Genomic DNA, 21,923 nt, shown 5'->3' with positions numbered 1-21,923 from the left:
GGTACCAAGGCTAGATCACCTGCATAAGAACCACATGAAGAGTTGTTAAAAATACAGCTTCTCAGAAGTTTCCACCCTCAAGGAATCTGATCCAGCAAATCAGAGACGGGGCCTGGTGACCCAATTTTTTTTTTTTATAAGTTCCCCAGTAATTCTTAGGTATCATGAGATTTGGGGATTATACCAAAAATCAATTTTACCCCTCCTGTGGCCCAGTTGTTCCAGGCCTTTCTTTCCCCTGACTTATCTAAAAACCTCATTTGTATTTGGGCCCATGAATCATTAACCGGTGCCAACTTTACATTCTCCTTCCAAGATCTTATATAAAGGACATGTTAGATCATGAACTAAAATGAAAAATTTCCAGAGAAATGAAGGGATATTCAGAATCCCCCTCAGTCTGTTCTTTATAAATGGAGCTAACCCTATAAAACACTGTGGGCTCCAGCTCTCCTATCCTCTACCCACTTTCCTGGTAGAAAGGCCAATGTAGCCAAGAAGGACATTCAGCATTTGAAAGTTGGGAGACAAAGAGGTACCATCAATGTGCAGAGTCAACAGTGAACCCTGGACTGCGCATCAAAGGCCAGGTGCCACCCAGGGCACCTTAGATTATCTCATTCAGCATTCCCATCTATGAGTAAAAGCATTATCCCAGTTTACAAATTGAAAAATGGAGATGCAAGGAAATTTACTTGCCCAAATTCAGAGCGGACAAGTGGCTGAGCAGGACAGAAAAGAATGTTTCATAGGAACCAGAGCATCTGTGAGAGTGTGAAACATTAGATTCCCCAGAGAGAATATTCGGAAAAAAAGAAGACAAAACTTTCAAAAGGAGGAAGAAAGAAATTGCATAGCAAGAAACCAGCAGTGTCCTCCAGACTTTTCAGGTGGGAATTACTAAAACTAGAGTTTTGAGGCGTCTTTCTGACCTGTGGCATAGGACGTGCAGGGCCTTTCTGCTCTCCCATTTGGGCTGATACAGATGGGAGCAGGGCAACAAGAAGACTGCTACCTGGACTGGAGTTCTAAAAAACTGAAAGAACCAATGAGCTCTTGAAGATGGCAAAGTGGCTGAGGCTGGCTTTATCCAGGCTGCCCAAGTTAGGACAATAGGGTCAAAGAAGCCAGTGGTTCTACGGAAACTTTGTCCAGGCACACTTATAATCTGAAACCACAATTCTTCCCCAAGTCCAGAAAGCATCTTAAGTAAATCAAAATGCACCAAGACCCATTTCAAGGTGTCAGAACTTCCCTTAAGCCTGACACTCATTTCTGTTCTCTGCCCTTCTAGTCCTTTTCCAAAACACTCTGCAGAGCTAGAACTGCAATTGAATACCTCCTCCTCAGAAATGTAGTCTGGAGCTGACTGACCTTGGATTGTTTTTCCTCCTGTTCAGTTTCAGAAAGGAGGTTGTCCCCAGCACACCTGTTTTTTATCCTGGGCCTAATGGAACAAGTCCTATGGCTGAACAGTCATTTTTAATTTCGACACTATCGTTAAGAACCAACACTTAATTCATGGGCGCTGCTAGCAATGCAAAAACTTCCTCTGTAAGATGGCTTTCCATTAGGATTTTCATCAGATTTTTAAAGAGATCAAAACATTCTCCTCAACCACCATTAGCCAGTTGTCCAGCCAGAAATGATCCAATGGAGACCGACAGTCTGTTTTCAGCTTGAAATAAACCTGATTCCAGTGACACACATGGGGGATGAGGTCTCCCTCCCACCCCAATTCACAATGCCTGATGAAACCCCCCAGGTCTCACAAATAGTCTTGCCATCCACTGGCAAGCCGAAAGGCTCATTCCTCTGCAGAGAATGGATGGCATTAATTCCCAAAGACTCAAAGCACAGCCTCTTTAAGAAGCCTCCATTTGGAAAAGATATTTAAGCAAAGCTGTGCTTGATGAAGTGAAATAGAATTAGCTGCTTCAGTGGCACAGGCTTCTCAGCTTCATTCTAAGGTAGGCTGGCTTGTTCGCTTCCAAGTGGAAAGAACTCAACAACAATAGATCACAGTTAACTGTGATCACGGCTCCGTGGAATTTCAGCTGGTGCCTGGGGTACACAGAGGTGCACTTACTATTCCCCAATCTGTCATCAACCTTTTGTACATTTGTTCCTAATCACAGGATACTGTTTCATCTTAATGAACTGTTTTCTTAGCATATTACGGTTGGTCATTTCAGCACATCTAATGGCCCATTTGGTAGGTTAAATTACAATTAGGGTCCCTTGGTTTTTATTTCCCAGCAAGGCCTGGAGGGGTTTGATAGCTGTCCCCTTCCCACTACTCATTTTCAAGGACAGAATCACTAAAAAACAGAAGCACAGACATACCTGTTGCAGTCGATGTGGAGCAGGAGATGAGAGGCACTGACAGACAGCGCGACCTTATGCCACTGTCCATCTGCCAGCCGGTACGGAAGGGCCTCGGTCCTAGGCTTCCCATTATGCATATAGTGGTATCGGATCTCATCCCTCAGACCACTGCTCTCCAGTTCAAAATAGCTACATGTAAAAGAAACAGGAATTTGATTTTAGTTCTGGAACTCACAGTCATCAATCCTAGCTTCTTCACTACCACCTTTCTCAGCATCTGTAAGTAGCTACACATGGACACAAAGATCTGCTAACCAAAAATCAATTGTACTACATGGAATCCAACTCACCTACTGTTGGAGAACCTCACCATGACACATTGAGCCTCCAAAATGGAGAATGACTGATCCACTGTGAAGTGATCTCCACAAGCTAATTACCTAAGCTTGGCGCAGAGTCTCTTCCAATACTTAGAAGTACAGTTCAGAACCCTCTATTGTCTAAAAAAAGGCTTTTCATGTGGAATGGACTTAAGGATGCTTATTTTTATTACTGCCATATTTACATTTTCAAGAATTAAAGGAAAGCAAATCACATTGGGTATCAGGAACTGAAAATAAATTGAGATAACTTTACTAAACACATTTCCCCCAAACAGCTTTAAGTGGACAATTCCTAGATAATGAGTAGGGAAGGGATGACTGAAGCTATTCAGATGGGCCAGTATTTTAAATCATTGTGTCATGAAACATACAATTGAGTCTTTTCTTTCCCCCAGATTGTGGTCACGTTTTCCAGATCCGTGAAAAACAGTACCACCGACGCAGTCTGGACTTTTGTCATAAAGTGCAGAAGTTTGGGACATTCCTCAGGCAGGCTTCAGGGCAGATACTTTGAGTGGCAGACCATTTAGTCTAAGCCTCTTCTGAAATGCGTCATCATTGTCATTACATCAGGCCTAATCTCACTGCCAGGCATGACACTACGCATTTAACATACTATCTAACTTATCACCCTACACACCTAGAAGGCTGATACTATCCCTTTTTAAATATTAAAAAACTGAGGTTCTGGAATTCATCTATCCAAACCACAATTTAAACACAGATCTAAATTTGACAGCCCCCATGCTTTCTACCAGCTTGCTGTCCATCTCAGAGGCACAATGACCAACTAGTAAAGACAGCCTCAACTGGCATCCTCTCCCAGCAATTCATTTGTACAAATGACTCAAGAATGACCTGCCTATGTAGGGAAGGGCTAGGTTCTATCCCTAGATTTGAAAGGATCAGTTTCTCTTCTAATCAGCTGAGTTGGCCTAACCCCATTAGCCAGACCTTAATTTCACCTAAAACACAAAAAGCATTTCTATGAGCCCTGGTAGGAATAGATCATGAAACTCAGCCTCTATTATGCAGGACTTCCAAGTCACATGACAAAGAACTAATGCATATTTCCTGCTTATCTTTCACAGGGATCCTCCCAAGAGAGCACTGCTGAGAAAGACCACTTTGACCTACCTCACACTAGACAAAGAATCAGGCCCAAGGTCATAAACCGAGGTGGTTTCTTATACTACTACAGCCAGCTCCTGGACTCAGGTACACACTTATTAGTAATATAATACATATTTTATAAGATTGCAAAATAGAAAATCCCTTAACACGGCAGATACTCATTTTAAGGGAATTCTCTAAATTGCTTCTAAGCAGCTAGAACATTGAAAGAATCAAAATCAGAGAATTTAAAAGGTCAGGAAGACCTTAGAGATTATCTGGTCATTCATTAATTTATTCAACATTTTGTTACTGAACACATGGTAAAGGGCTAAAAAAGGATTTAAAACATAGATCCTGTTCTCAAGATGCTTTGAGACTAGCAGAAAAGGACATAAAATGTGGCCCTAGTACAAAAAAGTCAGAAACAAATCGAAGACAAAGGAAGCTGTCATTTCATGTGCTAGGAATGGACTAGCTGCTTACATAAATGTCATCTCATTTAATTTCTTCAAGGTAGATGTTTTTTAATCCCTGTTTTACTGAGGAGTTCACTTGTGATTAGGGAAAGTACCTTACCCAGTTTCGGAATAGAAAGGCACCATGATTTTGTGTAAGAGACCTCACCAAGATCATCCTAAGAAATCTCTGAATTATTTCATTTAGACCAATAAGCTACTGCTCCAGGAAGGGATAGGATCCTAAAAAGGATGTCAAAGACAATTAAAAATGCTCTTATAGACCACCTGATAGAATTAAAAAAAAAAAAAAAAGACAAAGGGAGGCAAATATGTTTAAGCAGATTCAATCACTATTCCTGGGGTTATGACTTCATTGAGCAGGAGCTCTTGATAAGCATACCTTTTTTAAAAAATAATAATAATAAAATTATTTTTTATTGGTGTTCAATTTGCCAACATACAGAATAACACCCAGTGCTCATCCCACCAAGTGCCCCCCTCAGTGTCCGTCACCCATTCACCCCCACCCCCCGCCCTCCTCCCCTTCCACCACCCCTAGTTCGTTTCCCAGAGTTAGGAGTCTTCATGTTCTGTTTCCCTTTCTGATATTTCCTGCTGAGTGAAATAAGTCAATCGGAGAAGGACAAACATTATATGGTCTCATTCATTTGGGGAATATAAATAATAGTGAAAGGGAATAGAAGGGAAGGGAGAAGAAATAGGTAGGAAAGATAAGCATACCTTTTAAAGATTACTCTACCAAGCACTGGATCCAGTGGTTACCTGGGGTAGTCTCAAACATACAGCTCAAAGAGAAACAATCTGCCCTATTGTTAGGCAAAACGGATACCTAGGTCTTAGGGGAAAGTTTCCGATAGCATCATGCAAGCATTCAAGAAGTGCTGTATTTCAAACTTAGATCAGGTCAAGATGAGGTTTTTGGTTTTTTTAAGTACATCAGATAACTGCTGAAGTGGTCCTCGACATGGCAAGGACACTGCATGGCTAACTCTATCTGGGTGAGATGGTTTCATGCATGCTGGGAGGGGAATAAGGCAGTATTTCCAGATCTTCAAAGCAACTTGGAGGCCTGATGACCCTTGGCTATCACCTGGAGGGAAGACTCATGATTTGCAGTGGAGCCTTGATATTCAAAGTATGGTCCTTGTTATCCACAGTGTGGTCCACACACCAGCATCACCACCACCTGAGGAAATTCAGACTGTGTGGCTCCAACCAAGATTACATGAGTCAGAATCTCCATTTTAGTAAGACCCCCCCCACCCCCGGGATGATTCATGTGCACATTAAAGTTTAAGCAGCACTATAGCTGAGTATAGCAGGTGTCGCTTTACTTCCTGGCCAGCTGGTTACGGTAAGGGAGGCAGCAGTTTGGATGCTATGAGCAAGCAAGAGCCCTGCCGTGCTGGCAGGGAGAAGGAGGGGACTGGAGGTGATCATATGAAAGAGAATCTAGTAAGCTCTCTGCCCCTGACCAGTCCTCCTCCTTTAGCCTCAAGTGCTTAGAGTTCAACTGTGGATTTGGGGAAGTGGTCAACTGTATGAGTGATAAAAACCACCAGCCAGGGATCCCTGGGTGGCGCAGCGGTTTAGCGCCTGCCTTTGGCCCAGGGCGCCAGGATCGAGTCCCACGTCGGGCTCCCGGTGCATGGAGCCTGCTTCTCCCTCTGTCTGTGTCTCTGCCCCTCTCTCTCTCTCTCTCTCTCTCTCTCTCTGTGACTATCATAAATAAATAAAAATTAAAAAAAAAATCACCAGCCAGACTTGTAAGCAGCACTTCTCCCTTTAGCTTTGGGCTTCAGCCAAGTACTCAGCCAATGAACTATGGTGGCTCCCAGAAAAGTCATCCTGTGAATATTTGGAAACAGCAATGACATTCACAACCGAGTGCCTTTTTCAGACCAAACAACCCTAGCATCTTCCTTATAACCCTGTACACCACCTAGTCAACAAAGGCCCTCCTGGACATTGATTCTCTGCCTTACTCCTCTTTCCACACCCTCCCCCATGTTGCTCACCATGCTCCAGCTATAGGAAAATGAATTGGTTTTCCCTTTCAACATAGCCTCTAGCAATACGGACCATCAGGGCTGTGCACAACCACGAGTATATCCAATGCTCGCAAGGACCTTCCCATCATCTAAAACTGCAAACCATTTCACACAAAATGTCATGAAGGTGAGCTTTCCCACCCTGTATTTATACAGCTAGATTTTTTTTTAAACTCACACCCTTGCTTGGAGACCCTATCCCACCATCAGCGTTCGTAAAGCCCATCACTGAGCATTATGAACAGAGTAACTATGAAGTTTTACAATACTACCTGAATTTCATGCTATGTTGAAGAAAAAATTTAGGAAAAAATCCAATTACTTAGATCTAGATCAGCCAAGTTATTTTTTTCAACTTTTTGTCCTTTTCCCCAAAACTTATTCTAAGGGAACCATTTTTTAGTTTATTAGACAAAAGAAATTAAGGATTTGAACTTCATACAGCTATAAGTGGCAGGACTCGAACCCCAGTCTGGTAGATGCTCTCAATAGCAACACCCCATTACTTTCTACTATGTAAGAGTCTTTAAATATATTACCACATCTCGTTTTGCCAACAATCTTAAGTGGTAGATATTAAATTCACGTTTTAAGGTAAAAACCGGGTTCAAATTGATACAGTGCCTTGCCCAAAGTCATGTAACTCCTAAGACTTAAACCCACGTTTACTGAGTTCCAGGATTCACATTCTTCTCACTACATTGTATTCTTCTCCAGGTACAAGGATATGATCTCAAAGTCAGAGGGCAAGAGAATTCAGATAGACTCCACCCCCAGCCTTGGTCCCCAAGATGCTCCCATCCTGGCAAAGAATGCTCCAGCAGACTCAAGTGCCAGCCCTCATTCCTCATGCCATGATAAAGTTCTCAGCATTTTTTTTTAAATGCTGTGGGTTTCACACAGAATCTCATTTCCCCTCTTCTGGTTCTTTGCCTATTGCTGGTTAAGGAAGAGAAGCTGCCAAACATGCTAGGAAGCTATACGGTGTCCCACCTCCATCCAGGAGTCTGAAGGACTGTGTGTACTTTTTGGGGGGGAAAAAAGGCAATAGCATAATTTGAAGTAATATCGCCAGAACACTGGCCCAAGGTTACCATGACTTGATGTCAACCTTACAACCTGCTTCAAACCATGAGGTCTTTGGCAAATATATCCCTGCCCCTCTGTACTTCGGTTTCTCCTATCCATTAAATGATCAGATCTGAGCCTCAACACCCCAGCATTCCTTGGAGAAGCTTTAGGTTCTAACGCACAGGAAACAGACTAAGCACCAGAAAAGCTTCACTCTGTTGTATAATTTAGAGTTTCCCATAAGATTTCATTTAGATAAAAGAGATGCACTTCCAAAGATAGTCTAAAACCAGTTAACTAAGTAATCTTTAGGGTCCAGCTTATGTCTAGATTTTTGTAATTCATTTAATACTCTGAGAAGTATCCATGGTGATGAAGCTATTGCTAAGCTAAAAATAGAAGCGGCAGGAGACAGGAATACAGTCCTCTCCCATCTCGTGTAGAGCACACAACCCACATTGCACGGTCCGGTTGTTTTGCCAATGGTATTTTCCAAAAAACTCTAATATTGTCTCCCACCTCACATGTTCCATAATGTAATCCTGATTCTCTTCCAATTGAAAGGTTTGGATGTGTCCCCTCCCCTGGATCTGGGAGGGCTTGTAAGTGCCTTAAGGGCAGAAGTAACGCTTGGTCACTTTCAAAGCTGAGCCTTCAAACCTCATGCAGTTTCCATCTTGTTTTCCAGAACACTTGAGCCTGAAGCCCTGACCCACTGTGGAAGAGGTCTAACTACCTGAGAATGCCATGCTATGAGCAAGCCCAGACTACACTAGAAAGCTTCATGGAAGCGCTCTGGTTCAAAGCCCCAAACGGGATCCTACCCAACACCAGTATAAACACCAGATGCATAAACGGAAACACCTCCAGATGGTTTCCCCGGCTGTCCACTCTTCCCAGCTGAAGCCACGAACACTGTAGAATAGAGACAAGCTATCCCTCTGGACTCTGTCAAATTCCCGACCCACAGAATCTGCAAGCATATTAAGTTGGGGACAGTTTGTTACACATCAGTAGACTTTGGGACACTAACTTCTGCATGCTGCTTTAGATCTTTCAGAACAAACTATAATTTAGGTATGCACCTATTAAGTGCCCAGGGTCATTGGCCAGATGATCAAATCTCATTGTGCCAATTTTCTGCTTACAGTCCCACAGATGATGCACTATCTTCTATCAAATATGGAATTCTGCTTGCCAAAAGCAGCATAGTATCAACAGATCACCATCTCTTAAAATGCCTATTTCTTAGAAGCTATTTAAAGGATTGAATACCAAAGAAATACGCTACTCTCTTTCTCAGTAATCCATTATGTCTCTTGTATCAGGTCCCAGTAGGTTGGCCTCAAAATCCATGCTTACTGAACTGGAAGTGGTCACCTCAGTGGTCCCTTTATAAATCCGCGATCCTCTATAGGCCGAAGTCCCCCACCCAGCCCGCAGAGCTCTCTGACCAAGTTAAGAAAAAACCTGATTTGCCTGAACAAACATCCATCGCTCCCAAATTCTACTTCCTCTACTCAGAGCAACACGAAGTAGTAGAAACAGTGGAAAATATGTGCCTAATATACAAGGGGCTTCGGAGTGTTCAATCTTTGCCTCAGGCATGGAACCCCTGCATAAATACCGACAAGGTGCACCATCTTCCTAAACCCCACTTTCATCTACCAGGAAAGAACATCTACTTCAAGGGTTTCTTCTCAGAAAAAAAATAAAAAAAACATGATACCATGTTTGCAAGTTTCCTACAAAGTGCCTAGTGTCCACCAGGGATCAGGATTGCCCTTCTTCCCGCCTCCGAGGTATGAAGCTGCTGAAAGGGTACACACATCCCACCTTCCTCTCTTGTTTAGACTCGACCTGGTGATCTTATTTGCAGTTGTAAACTTACCTATTAGTTCTGTACTCAACCCTCTCAGCAAACGTCCAGCAAGATATTAACAGTGACAGTAATTACAAATTGCCTGCTATTGAAAATAAAACCTTCACTGTTAAATGTAAAAACAAGCTTCTTTATTCCTACTCAGAACAGTTCCACTGCAGTCTTTAAAAGCATGGGAGGAGCTGCGCTGTTCTTACTGAATTAAGGGCTGGCTCCTACCTTTCTCACATACTAAGTGGCAGGAGAAAAGACACACAATCTTGCAAAGTTGGGAAATTTCTTTTCCCAATTAAAAAAAAAAAATTAAGATAAAAGAAAACAATGAGCTAGCTGATGTAAAGAAGAATGCAATGTTGGGTTTTTTTTTTTTTAACTACAGAGGACTTTAAAATACAGTCGAAGTATTAAATAAAGAAGCCCAAGGCAAGGAGCTAGAAACACACAACTACATCTTATTTGAAGCCTACAGTATAGCTCCTTGTCTCCAGGAACTCAAGAGATGTCGGACTATCAAGAACTAGGAAAAAGGATCCAAAGTAGTTGTAGTTCTGGCAAACATATATATAGCACTTTCTAAACTTTTAAGTTTTCTTAAAGGAATATTATTCCCAAACAAAAAATATAAAGAGTCTTCACTTTTCTTAAGTTTTAAGTTTTTAATTTAAATTTTTTATTTCCACGGTTCAAAAAAATTTCTCTTTATTAAACAGTACCCAATGTATCTCATAGGCAACCACTGTTATCCCTGTCATGTATATCCTTCAAAGTTTTGGTGTTTTGGGTTTTAAATTTTAGAGTATAGTTTCAAATTGCAAAAAAAAAAAAAATAGAGTTCTCATATAAGCCTTATCTGATTTCTTCCTATTAACATCTCACATCTATATGGTACATTTCTCACAGTAAATGAACCAATATGAATACACTATTATCCAAAATCAACACTTCAGTTAGATTGCTTTAGTTTTCACCTAATATCCTTTTGTATTCTGCAATCTTATCCAGAAGAGGACATCAGATTCAATCGACAGGTCTCGTTAAACACCTTTTAGTGGTGACGGTTTGGACTTTGTTTTTCAAGACCTTGAAAATTGAATATTACTAATGAGGAATTTTATAGAATTTCCCCCAAATGTGATTTGTCTGGTGTCGTCTCATGTTTAGATTTGGGTTGCAGGAGGGCGCCTGGGTAGCTCAGCAGTTGAGTGTCTGCCTTTGGCTCAGGGCATGATCCTGGAGTCCCGGGATCGAGTCCCACATCAGGCTCCCTGCATGGAGCCTGCTTCTCTCTCTGCCTAGGTCTCTGCCTCTCTCATGAATAAGGAAAATATTTTAAAAATAGATTTGGGTTGTAGATTTGGGGAATGAAGTATAATTCTCATGACATATCAAAAATACAAATTATCAGCATGGCTTACTATAACACGACTTTTTTTATACACAGAACTTCCTCCTTATCCTGCTGCTTCATTAAAAGTATATAAATGTGCAACATATTTTTGTGCATGGATTTTGTATCCTGTAACCTTACTGAATTCAATGATCAGTTCTAGTAGTTTTTAGTCAAGTCTTCACAATTTTCTATAGATAGTATATCGTGCAAATAGTGAAAGTTTTACCTTTTTTATCAATTTAGATGCTTTTTTATTTTTCCTTATGTGATTATTCCTCAAAAAAATTAAAGTTACCATATGATCCAGTAATTCCAGTACTGAGTACTTACCCAAAGGGGGAAAAAACACTTATTTGAAAAGATTAATGCATCTCTATATTTATTACAGTATTTGCTATAGCCAAGATATGGACACTTAAGTTGCCTCCACATTTTAATGGAGAAAGACATAGTGTATATGTACACAGTAGAATATGACTCAGCCACAGAAGAGTGAAATCTTGCCATTTGCAACAACATGGATGGACCTAGACGGTATTATGCTACCTGAAGTTAGAAAAACAAATACCATATAATTGCCTTCATGTGGAATTTAAGAAAATGAAGACAGATCAAAAAAAGTAGACTTTTCATTTTTTTCTTTTTTTTATCGGAGTTCAATTTGCCAACATATAGCATAACACCCAGTGCTCATCTCATCAAGTGCCCCCCTCAGTGCCCGTCACCCAGTCACCCCCACCCCCCGCCCACCTCCCTTTCTACCACCCCTTGTTCGTTTCCCAGAGTTAGGAGTAAAAAAAAAAAAAAAAAAAAAAAAAGTAGATTTTTAAATATAGAGAACTGATGGTTACCAGAGGGACGGTGGGTAGGAAATGGGTGAAATAGAGGATTAAGAGTACATTACCTTGATCAACACTGAGAAACGTACAGAATTGTTGAATCTTTATACTATACACCTGAAACTAATAACAATTATACTTGATTTTAAAAATTGGAGAAGGTGAGAAAGGTGCTTCAAGAAGGGGATATACAAAGAAGAGGAAAAGGAAGTGCATTTAGCACTTAGGTAACCGAAAAGAACAGGAATGGATAGCACTGAGGAGGTGTGTAAGCAGAGCGCAGAGGAGTTGGGAAACAACCGAAAGTTCAAATGGTGCTGGATTCCTAGAACCCATCTCTGACATTTGGCCTTTACCTTGCACCCTAGCTGTTCTCAAATCATTTTCTGTTGGGACAAAGGGTGATTTCACAGGCATGGAAGACTCCAACAGGTGTCCATTTCTGATATATTTACCCCTAATCTCAGTCCTTTCTCCCTCCTGTCAAAGCACTTCAGATCAGTGGCTCTAACGTACCCTGAATCCACTCCAATACATTAGGGGACTTTTTAACATAAATGAATCACAAATTTTTATCTCCAGTGTAGGCCTATCTACTGAGCTTTATACTTGAATAGCTAACTGTCCATTCAACTCCACTTTGATCTTTCAAATTTAGTGAACTCAAGACATAACTTTCCTCCCAAACATGGTCCTCAGCCACTATAACCTACATCAAAATGAAAGCATGATAGGTGAGCACAGTCTTCAATACTTCTCTCTCCTGTGCCTGATGTACAACCCACTGTCAAGTCATATGGCTTCCACTCCTGGGTACTCTATTTCTCACCTCCTCCACTGCTACCCTCCTTATCTAAGCCACCATCACCTCTTACTAGCAACTGTATAGCCTTACAAATAGTCTACTTAAATCCACTCTGTTACCTTCCAATCCATTCTACCGCCAAAGTCATTTTTTAAAAAACAAAAATCCAACCCCTTCTAATCACCCCCCTATACCCTAAAGTTACAAAAATCAGTAATTTCATGGCTATGGAGCTTAGTACTAGAATTCTTCAACAATTCTCTGGCCCCTGCCTACCTGTGTCCAGTTTCCACTTGTGCACTCTCCATACCACCTTCTTTCATGTCTTTGAACATACCCTCTTCCCTCCCAACCAAAACACAGCACTCATACATTCTACCTTGTATCCAGAAGCCTCTTATTTTGTTTACCTGGTTAACTTCTACTCATCCTTCTCTTATCACTTTGTAGGCCACCTAACCAAGAGGACTTCACTGATATTCACATTTCCCACCATTCCCCAGGATTTTTCATGGGACTATATTCTATCACAGTACTTGTTTCTAAATAAGCATTTTTTAAATATTAGCCTTCTCCACTGAATTAAAAGTCTTATGAACATACTGACCATGTCTGGTTTTGCTCATCACTGTATCTTCAGAGTCTACCATAGATCCTAGCATATAAGACTTAATATTTTTGGAATACATTAATAACTGGTTTTTATTAACAGTAATAAATCATGTACGGGACATCTCACGGCTGATTGTGATAGATCAAACAGCTTTAACACTGAAGTAGAGAATCACTGTTGTAGAAAACAAGTCTCCCAAAGTAATTCGATAAAAGCATCGTTAATTAATGATTTTATAATAGCTAATATTTATCAAGTTCTTACCACATACCAGCTTCACACTTTACTTACAATATTTCAGTGAATTTTTGTAACAATCTAATAAATGGGGAACTATTATCTTCATTTAACAAGAAATAAACTCACATTGAAGTAACATGATCAAAGACAAAGCTAGAACCATGATGTCTGAGCCGGATTCCAATAACAAAACAATGAGAATCAAAAGAGATTCATCTGATCTGTCTTATAACTGAAACAATCACAAGAGTCACTGGGAAGGCTGATGTCATGGGCAAAGAATTGCACTGCACAAGGCCAGCTAACCCTCTGGGTTAGAAACAGATACTTGAACAGGCCCAGGTAAGAACCTTCCTTTGTCTCAGGTGTTGGTGGCTCTAAATACTGAAGGCTGAGAGTGACTTTCACAGGAAACATAGTCTAGTGACCTAACTGCTTCTGTTATCAAGAATTGAGCTTTCAATATAGTGAGGTATGTTGCATGTAACATGCTCACAATGGGATTTTTAAGAACTCAGTAGAATCACCAATGGATCAATGAAGCAATCAAAGATCAAAAAAATATATTAAGATAAATGAAAACACAATGGTCCTAAATCTTTGGGAAACAGTGAAAGTAGTTCTAAAGAGGGAAATATACAGCAATATAGGCCTACCTTAGAAATAAGGACAAGCTCCAATAATCTAAACTTAGACCTAAAGAACTAGAAAAAGCCCCCCAAAGTTAGAAAAAGGTCAGAGCAGAAATAAATGACAGAGACTTAATAGAAAAAAAAAATAAAACCAAGAGCTGCATCTTTGAAAAGATAAAATTGATAAACCCTTAGCCAGGCTCAAAAAGAGGAAGGACCCCCCCCCAAAAAAAAAAAAATCAGAAACAAGAGAAAACAGACAACATAGAAATATAAAGCATTATAAGAGACCACTACAAAGAATACACCAATGAATAAGACAACCTAAAAGAAATGGACAAATTCCTAGAAACATATAACCTTCCAAAACCAAACCAGGAGAGGGATCCCTGGGTGGCACAGCGGTTTGGCGCCTGCCTTTGACCCAGGGCGCGATCCTGGAGACCCGGGATCGAATCCCACATCGGGCTCCCGGTGCATGGAGCCTGCTTCTCCCTCTGCCTATGTCTCTGCCTCTCTCTCTCTCTCTCTCTCTCTCTCTCTCTGTGTGACTATCATAAATAAAAATTAAAAAAAAAAAACAGGAGAAACAGAAAATCTGATCAATTGCAAGTAACAAAATTGAACAGTATTCAAAAAACTTCTGAAAAACTAAAAGTCCAGAACCAGATGGATGTACTGGTGAATTCTACAAAACCTTCAAAGAATTAACACTTACTCGGGCAGCCTGGTTGGCTCAGTGGTTTAGTGCAGCCATCAGCCCAGGGCGTGATCCTGGGGTCCTGGGATGGAGTCCTGTGTTGGGCTCCCTGCATGGGGCCTGCTTCTCCCTCTGCCTGTGTCTCTGCTGCGCCCACCCCACCCCCCCGCGCCGTTTCTCATTAATAAATAAATAACATCTTTAAAAAAAAAAGTTAACACTTATTCTTCTCAAACTATTCTGAAAAATAAAAGAGGAAGAAAAGATTCCAAACACATTCTACAAGGCCAGGATTACCCCAATCCTAAAACCAGAAACATCACCAAGAAGAACTATAGGCCAATATCCCTAATGAACATGAGACATAAAAATCCTCAAAAGATATTAGCAAACTACATACAGCAATATACTAAAAAGATCAAGTGGAGATGTGTTTGGGGGACACAAAGACAGTTCAGTATTTTCAGAAGGAGTGTGACATACCACATCGATAAAACAAAGGATAATCACAATCATCTTAATAGATGCAGAATATACACCAGAGAAAATTAAACATTCATTTATGATTAAAAACTCAACAAGGTTGGGTTAGAGGGAATACACCTCAACATAATAGAAGCCATTTATGAAAAACCCATAACTAACATCATACTCAGTGAAAAACAGAGCTTTTCCTCTAAGATCAGGAACAAGAATATAAGAACGTCTACTCTTGCCACTTTTGTTCAGTGTAGTACTGAAAAATCTCAGCCACAACAATCGAACAAGAAACACGAGGCACCCTTATTGGTAAAGCAGTTAAACTGTCACTATCTGCAGATGACATGACACTATGCTAGAAAATCCTAAAGACTCCACCAAAAAGTAACTAGAATAAATGAATTCAGTAAAGTTTCAGGATACAAAACTACCCGGATACCAGTAGTGCTTCTATACACCAATAACCAAGTAAAGGACAAAACAATTCCATTTAAAATTGCACCCAAAGATACTTAGAAATAGAACTAACCAAGAAAATAAGAGACCTGTGCTAAAAAGACCTGAAAATTAGCAAAAGAAACTAAAAATGATGGGAAGAAATGGAAAGATATTCCATGCTCATGGAAGAATTAGTATCATTAAGATGTCCAGACAACCCAAAGCAATCTATAGCTTTAAGACAAGCCCTATCAAAACCCCAACAGCATTTTTTACAGAGCTGAAACAAGTAATCCTAAAATTTGTATGGAACCACGAAAGGCCATTTGTTACATCATGCACAAAAATAGTGGTTTAAAGACCTAAAGGCCTGAAGCCATGAAACTCGTAAAAGAAAACACAGGCAGCAATCTCTTGGCCCTTGGCCTTAGAAACATATTTATGGATAGAGCTTTTCAGACAAGAAAAACAAAAGCAAAATAAACTACTGGAACTGCATAAAAATAAAGAGCTTTTGCAGAGCAAAGGAAACCAAGAAAACAAAAAAGCAACCTAGTGAATGGTAGTGTGTTTTGTTAATCCTGGTCTCCCCACTAGATTGTAAACTCCACGAACACATGGACCATGTCTTCGTAATTTCAGAGCTAACCACAGAACCTGGCATATGGCAGAAACTTATGCAAGGACACTCACAAACCTCTGGTTCTTATTAATAGTAATGTGCTGCGTGTGGCACACCTCACAGATAATGATGTATCAAACTGCTTTGACACTGTAGTTGAGAATCACTAATGTAGAAGAAAAAGGTTTCTTAGGAAAGGGATTCAATAAAAGCAATACTGAAATGGTTGACATTTGAGGGGTTTTTTTTCATATAAAATAAGTAAGTTTATTAACTTAGAGGATGGAAAATACAGAGGTAGTCACAGTTTTGGATTTATCAAGTATCTACTGCTTTTGGTCTGCCTCTCTGTTTTGCCATCCAATGTGTTGTGTTCAACCCAAAGCTGGCTTTCTTCAAAGTCCTAGAGAGGCTTCCAAAAGTAGCTATTTGCTTTCTTGAAAATGCCCAAGGAGAATGAATGCTTTCTTCATTCATTAAGTGATCTCAGCTAAGTGTCAATCTTCTTGGCCAATAGAATGCCACGTGCTGGTAGTCTGTATGTCAACTATACTCAAATGTTACATTAGTTTCCGGGTGCACCACTTAATGATTCAACAAGTTTATACAACGAGCTATGTTTACAAGAGTAGCTACCATCTATCCCCAATAATTGCTATTAGATCTATTACTTAAGCTGTGTGCTTTGCTCCCATAACTTACTCATTCCATAACTGGAAGCCTGTATCTCCCACTCTCCTTCACCCATTTTGCCCAACTCCCCATCCTCCCTCCCCCTCCCTCTGGCAACCACCACTTTGTTCCATCTTTAAGAAGGATTCTTTTGCTTGTTCATTTTTAAAATCCCACTTAGGAGTAAAAGAGGGTATTTTTCTCAGACTTCTGTCATTTAGCCTAATACTCTCTAGGTCCATCCATTTTGTCTCAAACAGCATAATCTCCTTTATGGCTGCATAATTCCACTGTACACATATACACACTACACCTTATCTATTCATCTATTGATGGACACACAGGTTGCTTCCAGATCTTGGCTACTGTAAATAGTGCTGCAATAAACACAGGGGTGCCCATCTCTTTTTGGATTAGTGGTTTTGTTTTCTTTGGGTAAATATTCAATGGTGGAATTACCGGATCATGCAGGGTTTTAGTTTTTTTTGAGGAACCTCCGTACAGTTTTCCATAGTGGCTGTACCAATTTACATCTCCACCAACAGTTCAGGAGGGTTTTTCTTCATATCTTTGTCAACAAATTTCTTGTCTTTTAGTCACTGACAGGTGTGAAATAATAATTCTGTGGTTCTGATTTCTATTTCCCTGATAATTAGGGACAGTGGGCATCTTTTCATCCCTCTGTTGGCCATCTGTAGGTCTTTGGACAAGTGTTTTTTTTATATCCTCTGCCCATTTTTTATTAAGATTGCTTTTTGGTGTTATAGAAGCTCTTCATGTATTTTAGATATTAGGCCCTTATCAGATCATTTGCAAGGGTCTTCTCTCATTCAGTAGGTCATCTTTAATTTTGTTGATGGGTTTCCTCTGCTGTGCAGCTTTTTTTACTTTGATGTAGTCCTATTGTTTTGGTTTCCCTTGACTTAGGAGACTTTTCTAGAAAAATGTTAAGGCCCATGTCAGAAAAGACTGTCTTTTCCCTATTGTGTATTCCTACTCTGCCATAGATTAACTGGCCATATAACCACGGGTTTATTTATGGGCTCTCTACCCTGTTTCATTGATCTATGCCTCTATGTGTGTGCCAGTACTGTTTTGATTACTACAGCTTTGTAGCGTATCTTGAAATCTGAATTAGGATACCCCCAGCTTTGTTCTTCTGTCTCAAGATTGCTTCAGCTATGCAAGGTCTTATGCAGTTCTATACCCATTTTAGGGTATCTTCTAGTCTTGTGGAAAATGCTGTTGGTATTTTGTTAGGGGTTGAATTGAATCGGTAAACTGCATTGGGGAGTACGGACATATTTCTAGAGGGGTGAGAGGCAGAGGGAAAGATAGACAATCTTCAGCAAGCTCCACACCCTGCATGGACACAGGGCTCAATCTTACAACCTGGAATCATGATCTGAGCTGAAATCAAGAGTCAGATACTTAACCCACTGAGCCTCCAAGGCACCCAGTAGTATGGACATTTTAACAATATTAATTCTTCCAACCCAGGAGAGCAAGGCATATCTTTCCAGTTGTTGCAAATGATACATCCAGTAGGAAATTAATATCCAAAATATATAAAGAACTTATACAATTCAACACCCAAAATAGTCCAGTTAAAAAAAAAAAATGGGCAGAGAACTTGAATAGAGCTGTTTGTTTTTTTTTTTTAAAGAAGACCTACAGATGGCCAACACATGAAGAGATGCTCTTCACCACTAATCAGGGAAATGCAAACCAAAACCACAGTGAGGTATCACTTCACTCTAGTCAGAATCAGTATCAAAAATAGAAATAACAAGTATTGATGAAGATGAAAAAAAAAAAAAAACAGGGAAACTTTGTGCACTTTTGGTAGGAATGTAAATTGATACAACCACTGTGGAAGACAGTATGGAGGTTTCTCAAAAAATTAAAAATAGAAATACCATATGATCCAGTAATTCTACTACTAGACATTTACCCAAAGAAAACAAGAGCACTAATTTGAAAAGATACACACACCCCAGAGTCTCTTACGGCAGGATTTATAATAAGATATGGAAGCAACCCAAGTGTCCATCAATAGGTGAATGAAGTAGTATATTTACACTATGGAATACAAGTCAGACATAAAAAATGAGACCATGCCATTTGCAACAACATGGATGGGCCTAGAGTATTATGCTAAGAAATACTTTATTTTTTACTTACACATGGTATCTAACCAGACTCAAACACAGAACAAACTAATAGTTGTCAGAGGGGAGGTGGGTGGGAGATGGACCAAATAAAGAATACACAAGTACAAATTTCATATTATAAAGTAAGTCCTGGAGATGCAAAGTACAGCGTAGGGAATATCGTCGATAATACTGTAACAACAATATATAGTGACAGATGGCAACTACCCACTTCTGGTGAGCATTGAGTAATGTATAGAATTGCCAAATCGTCCTTGTACACCTGAAACTAGTAACACTGTCATTTATAGCCCAATAAAAAATTACAATAAATGTTAAATTGAAGATAGCTGTGTACTATGAAGGAAAGGAACATGCTTCTATGACTAAACCAAATCAGTGTAAGTCACCCTGAGATAAGGCCATCCAGGCTGAGGGTAAATCCGCATTTTGTAAACTATCTCATGAACTTGAGGGTAACTGAGAAGAATCGTGTTTAGGGATGAGCCTAGAAGATGGGGATCAGCTGGGCTTTTCTGTTTCCCCATGATAGGGCACTCAACACATGGTGGGCTACATGGTAAATTCCTCAGGGGGCCAAGAAGAGGCATGTGAAAGATTCCCAGCTGGCCCACTGGCCGTTACAAAGCCTCCCTTATAGCCAGGATCTCTGCTAAGGAACTCAACATTTCCATGGATGAGGTTATTAACACCACCTGTCCTAAATTCTGGCCTCTCAAAGGAACACGCCTCAAACCAGGTGATCTAAAAATCAATTTACCTATGGTTAATACATCTAAGTGAAAATTCACCTAAAACAGCTTTACCTAAAACCAAGTTTGTTTAAAACCAATTTACCTTCCTGTCCCATGTGAACACTTAGGAATTTCACAAACATGAATTTTATGTCAGCAGTACCATTAGGAAAAATCAACATTAAACTGGCTATTAGGTAAACTGATTTTAGAATAATTCATTTTGAGCCAACTGAGTGCCCAAGCGTCATCTCTGAGGGTTCAGGAGGTAGAGGAGAGACTACCAGCAGCTGAGCGGTCTCTCCCACAGAAGCCACTATCACCAGAGTCCCTTCTACCTTCCAAAAGAACAAACGGGCTTTAAAACTCATCATTTTTTACTATAATGCCAGAATTCCTGTTTCCCATCTCAGTCAGGCCTGCTGAGGGCAGGAGCAGCTTCCCGCCCATCATCCTGAAGCTGCCTCTGTCTTAATCCCCGATCATCTCACACCACCCAGGCAACAGGGGAGGGAGGGCCACACTGTGAAAGCATTGGTTTCTTTTTCCAAAGGCTCCAGACTTTGCAATGCCCATGAAAGCTCCTGTTAAAAGGGAGCTTCTGATTCAACAGGACTGGGCTGGGGCCTAAGATACTGCATTTTTTAAATTAATTTATGTTCAATTTAGTTAACATATACTGTATTAGTTTTAGGGGTAGGATTTAGTGATTGATCACTTGCCTAGAACACCCAGTGCCTATTACATCGAACACCCTCCATTTTTGGTATTTAAAGATTTTTGAGAGAGAGAGAGAAAGAGAAAGAGAAAGAAAGAAAGAGAGAGAGAGAGAAAGGGAGAGAGAAAGAGAGAGAGAGAAAGAAAGAGAAAGAGAGAGAAAGAGAGAGAAAGAGAGAGAAAGAGAGAGAAAGAGAGAGAAAGAGAGAGAGAGCGCGCACGCACATGCAGCACACACGAGTGGGTGGAGAGTCAGAGGAAGAAAATGAAGCCGACTCCCTGAGCAGGGGGCCTAACGTGAAGCTCAATTCCAGGACTCTGGAGTCATGACCTGAGGCCAGAACCAAGGGTTGGAAGCTTAACCGCCTGAGCCACCCAGGCACCCCTCAAGTGCCCTCAATGTCCATCACCCAATTTACCCCATTCCCCTTGCCACTTCCCTCCAGTAACCCTCCATTTGTTTCCTAGAGTTAAATGTCTACTAGGGTTTTTGCCTCCCTCTTTATTTTCATCTTATTTTTCCTTCCCTTCCCCTAGGTTTCACCTGCTTTGTTTCTTAAATTCCACATATGAGCAAAGTCATTTGGAGAAAGACACAGCATAGGATTTCACTCACATGTAAAGTAAGACACTGCATTTCTAATGAGCTCTAGGTAAGGCTGTTGCTGCTGGCCTGCAAGCCTGCCGCTGGCCTGTCACCTATAGCAAGGTCCTAGGAGAGGAATATGGCCATTAATTGGGACTTTGAATCTGTACGTCGTATTAGGAAGTATCTAGGAGGTACATACTTCTCTGGTCTTGGACAGGAGGATACAACAGAAGGCAGACATTCATTCCTGCAGTTAGAACAACTTTCTCCACAATTGAAGAGTTTGCTGGGCTGCAGTTTAACTGCTAATAAGGTCAAAAGTCAAGTCTCCCTAAAAGATGGAGTAATTGCTTTCCACACCAGAAATTTCAGAGTCACATAAAATATCTGTTTTGGAAATGCTTTCTTAGGGGGGTAAGAAAAAAGTGCCTCCTTTCCATTACATTAAGAGGCCTAAAAAACTACTTTTTCATGCTAGGAATCTCCTTTAACAGAAGACCTTACCCATGAAATAGAGAAAGAAATCTTGCCTGCCGACTTAAACCACAAAGTTAGATGAGTGAAGATAAAGTTTCAAGAGCCAATGGGCCGAGAGAAGAGCAGGTATTACTGAGGCATGGCTCCAATCCCATTCTTCCAGAAACTGATGCTCAACTTACCTCATTCATTCTACGGACTCAAAAAGCAGTTTCCCATTTGAGGTACGGAAAACACCATCAATTACTGCTTCTAAAGGAACGAATTGGCTTCAAAAGGAAAAATGTTATGGAGAAAAACTATCAGGCTCCACTTTAAGCAATTGATCAAGGTTAACATGACCAGTAATAAGATCTACAGATAAATTGGACACCTGGATGGCTCAGTGGTTGAGTGTCTGCCTTCAGCTCAGGGAGTGGTCCTGGGGTCCTGGGATCGAGTCCCGCATCAGGCTCCCCACAGGGAGCCTGCTTCTCCCTCTGCCTGTGTCT

General features: G+C 40.5%; 1 protein-coding gene across 2 annotated transcripts in view; it reads right to left on the bottom strand.

The window, feature by feature from the left end:
* NELL1 (neural EGFL like 1) overlaps nucleotides 1–21,923 on the bottom strand; it is an 822,581-nt gene that overhangs the window by 696,404 nt on the left and 104,254 nt on the right. For both annotated transcript variants that reach the window (XM_038569260.1, XM_038569261.1), the window contains exon 4: nucleotides 2,347–2,517. In XM_038569260.1, coding sequence (XP_038425188.1) covers nucleotides 2,347–2,517 — 171 coding nt within the window. The remainder of the gene's footprint in view (nucleotides 1–2,346; nucleotides 2,518–21,923) is intronic.

Source organism: Canis lupus, chromosome 21, assembly GCF_011100685.1.
Source record: "Canis lupus familiaris isolate Mischka breed German Shepherd chromosome 21, alternate assembly UU_Cfam_GSD_1.0, whole genome shotgun sequence".
NCBI classification, from domain to species: Eukaryota; Metazoa; Chordata; class Mammalia; order Carnivora; family Canidae; genus Canis; species Canis lupus.
This window is presented reverse-complemented; position numbering and strand designations above follow the sequence as displayed.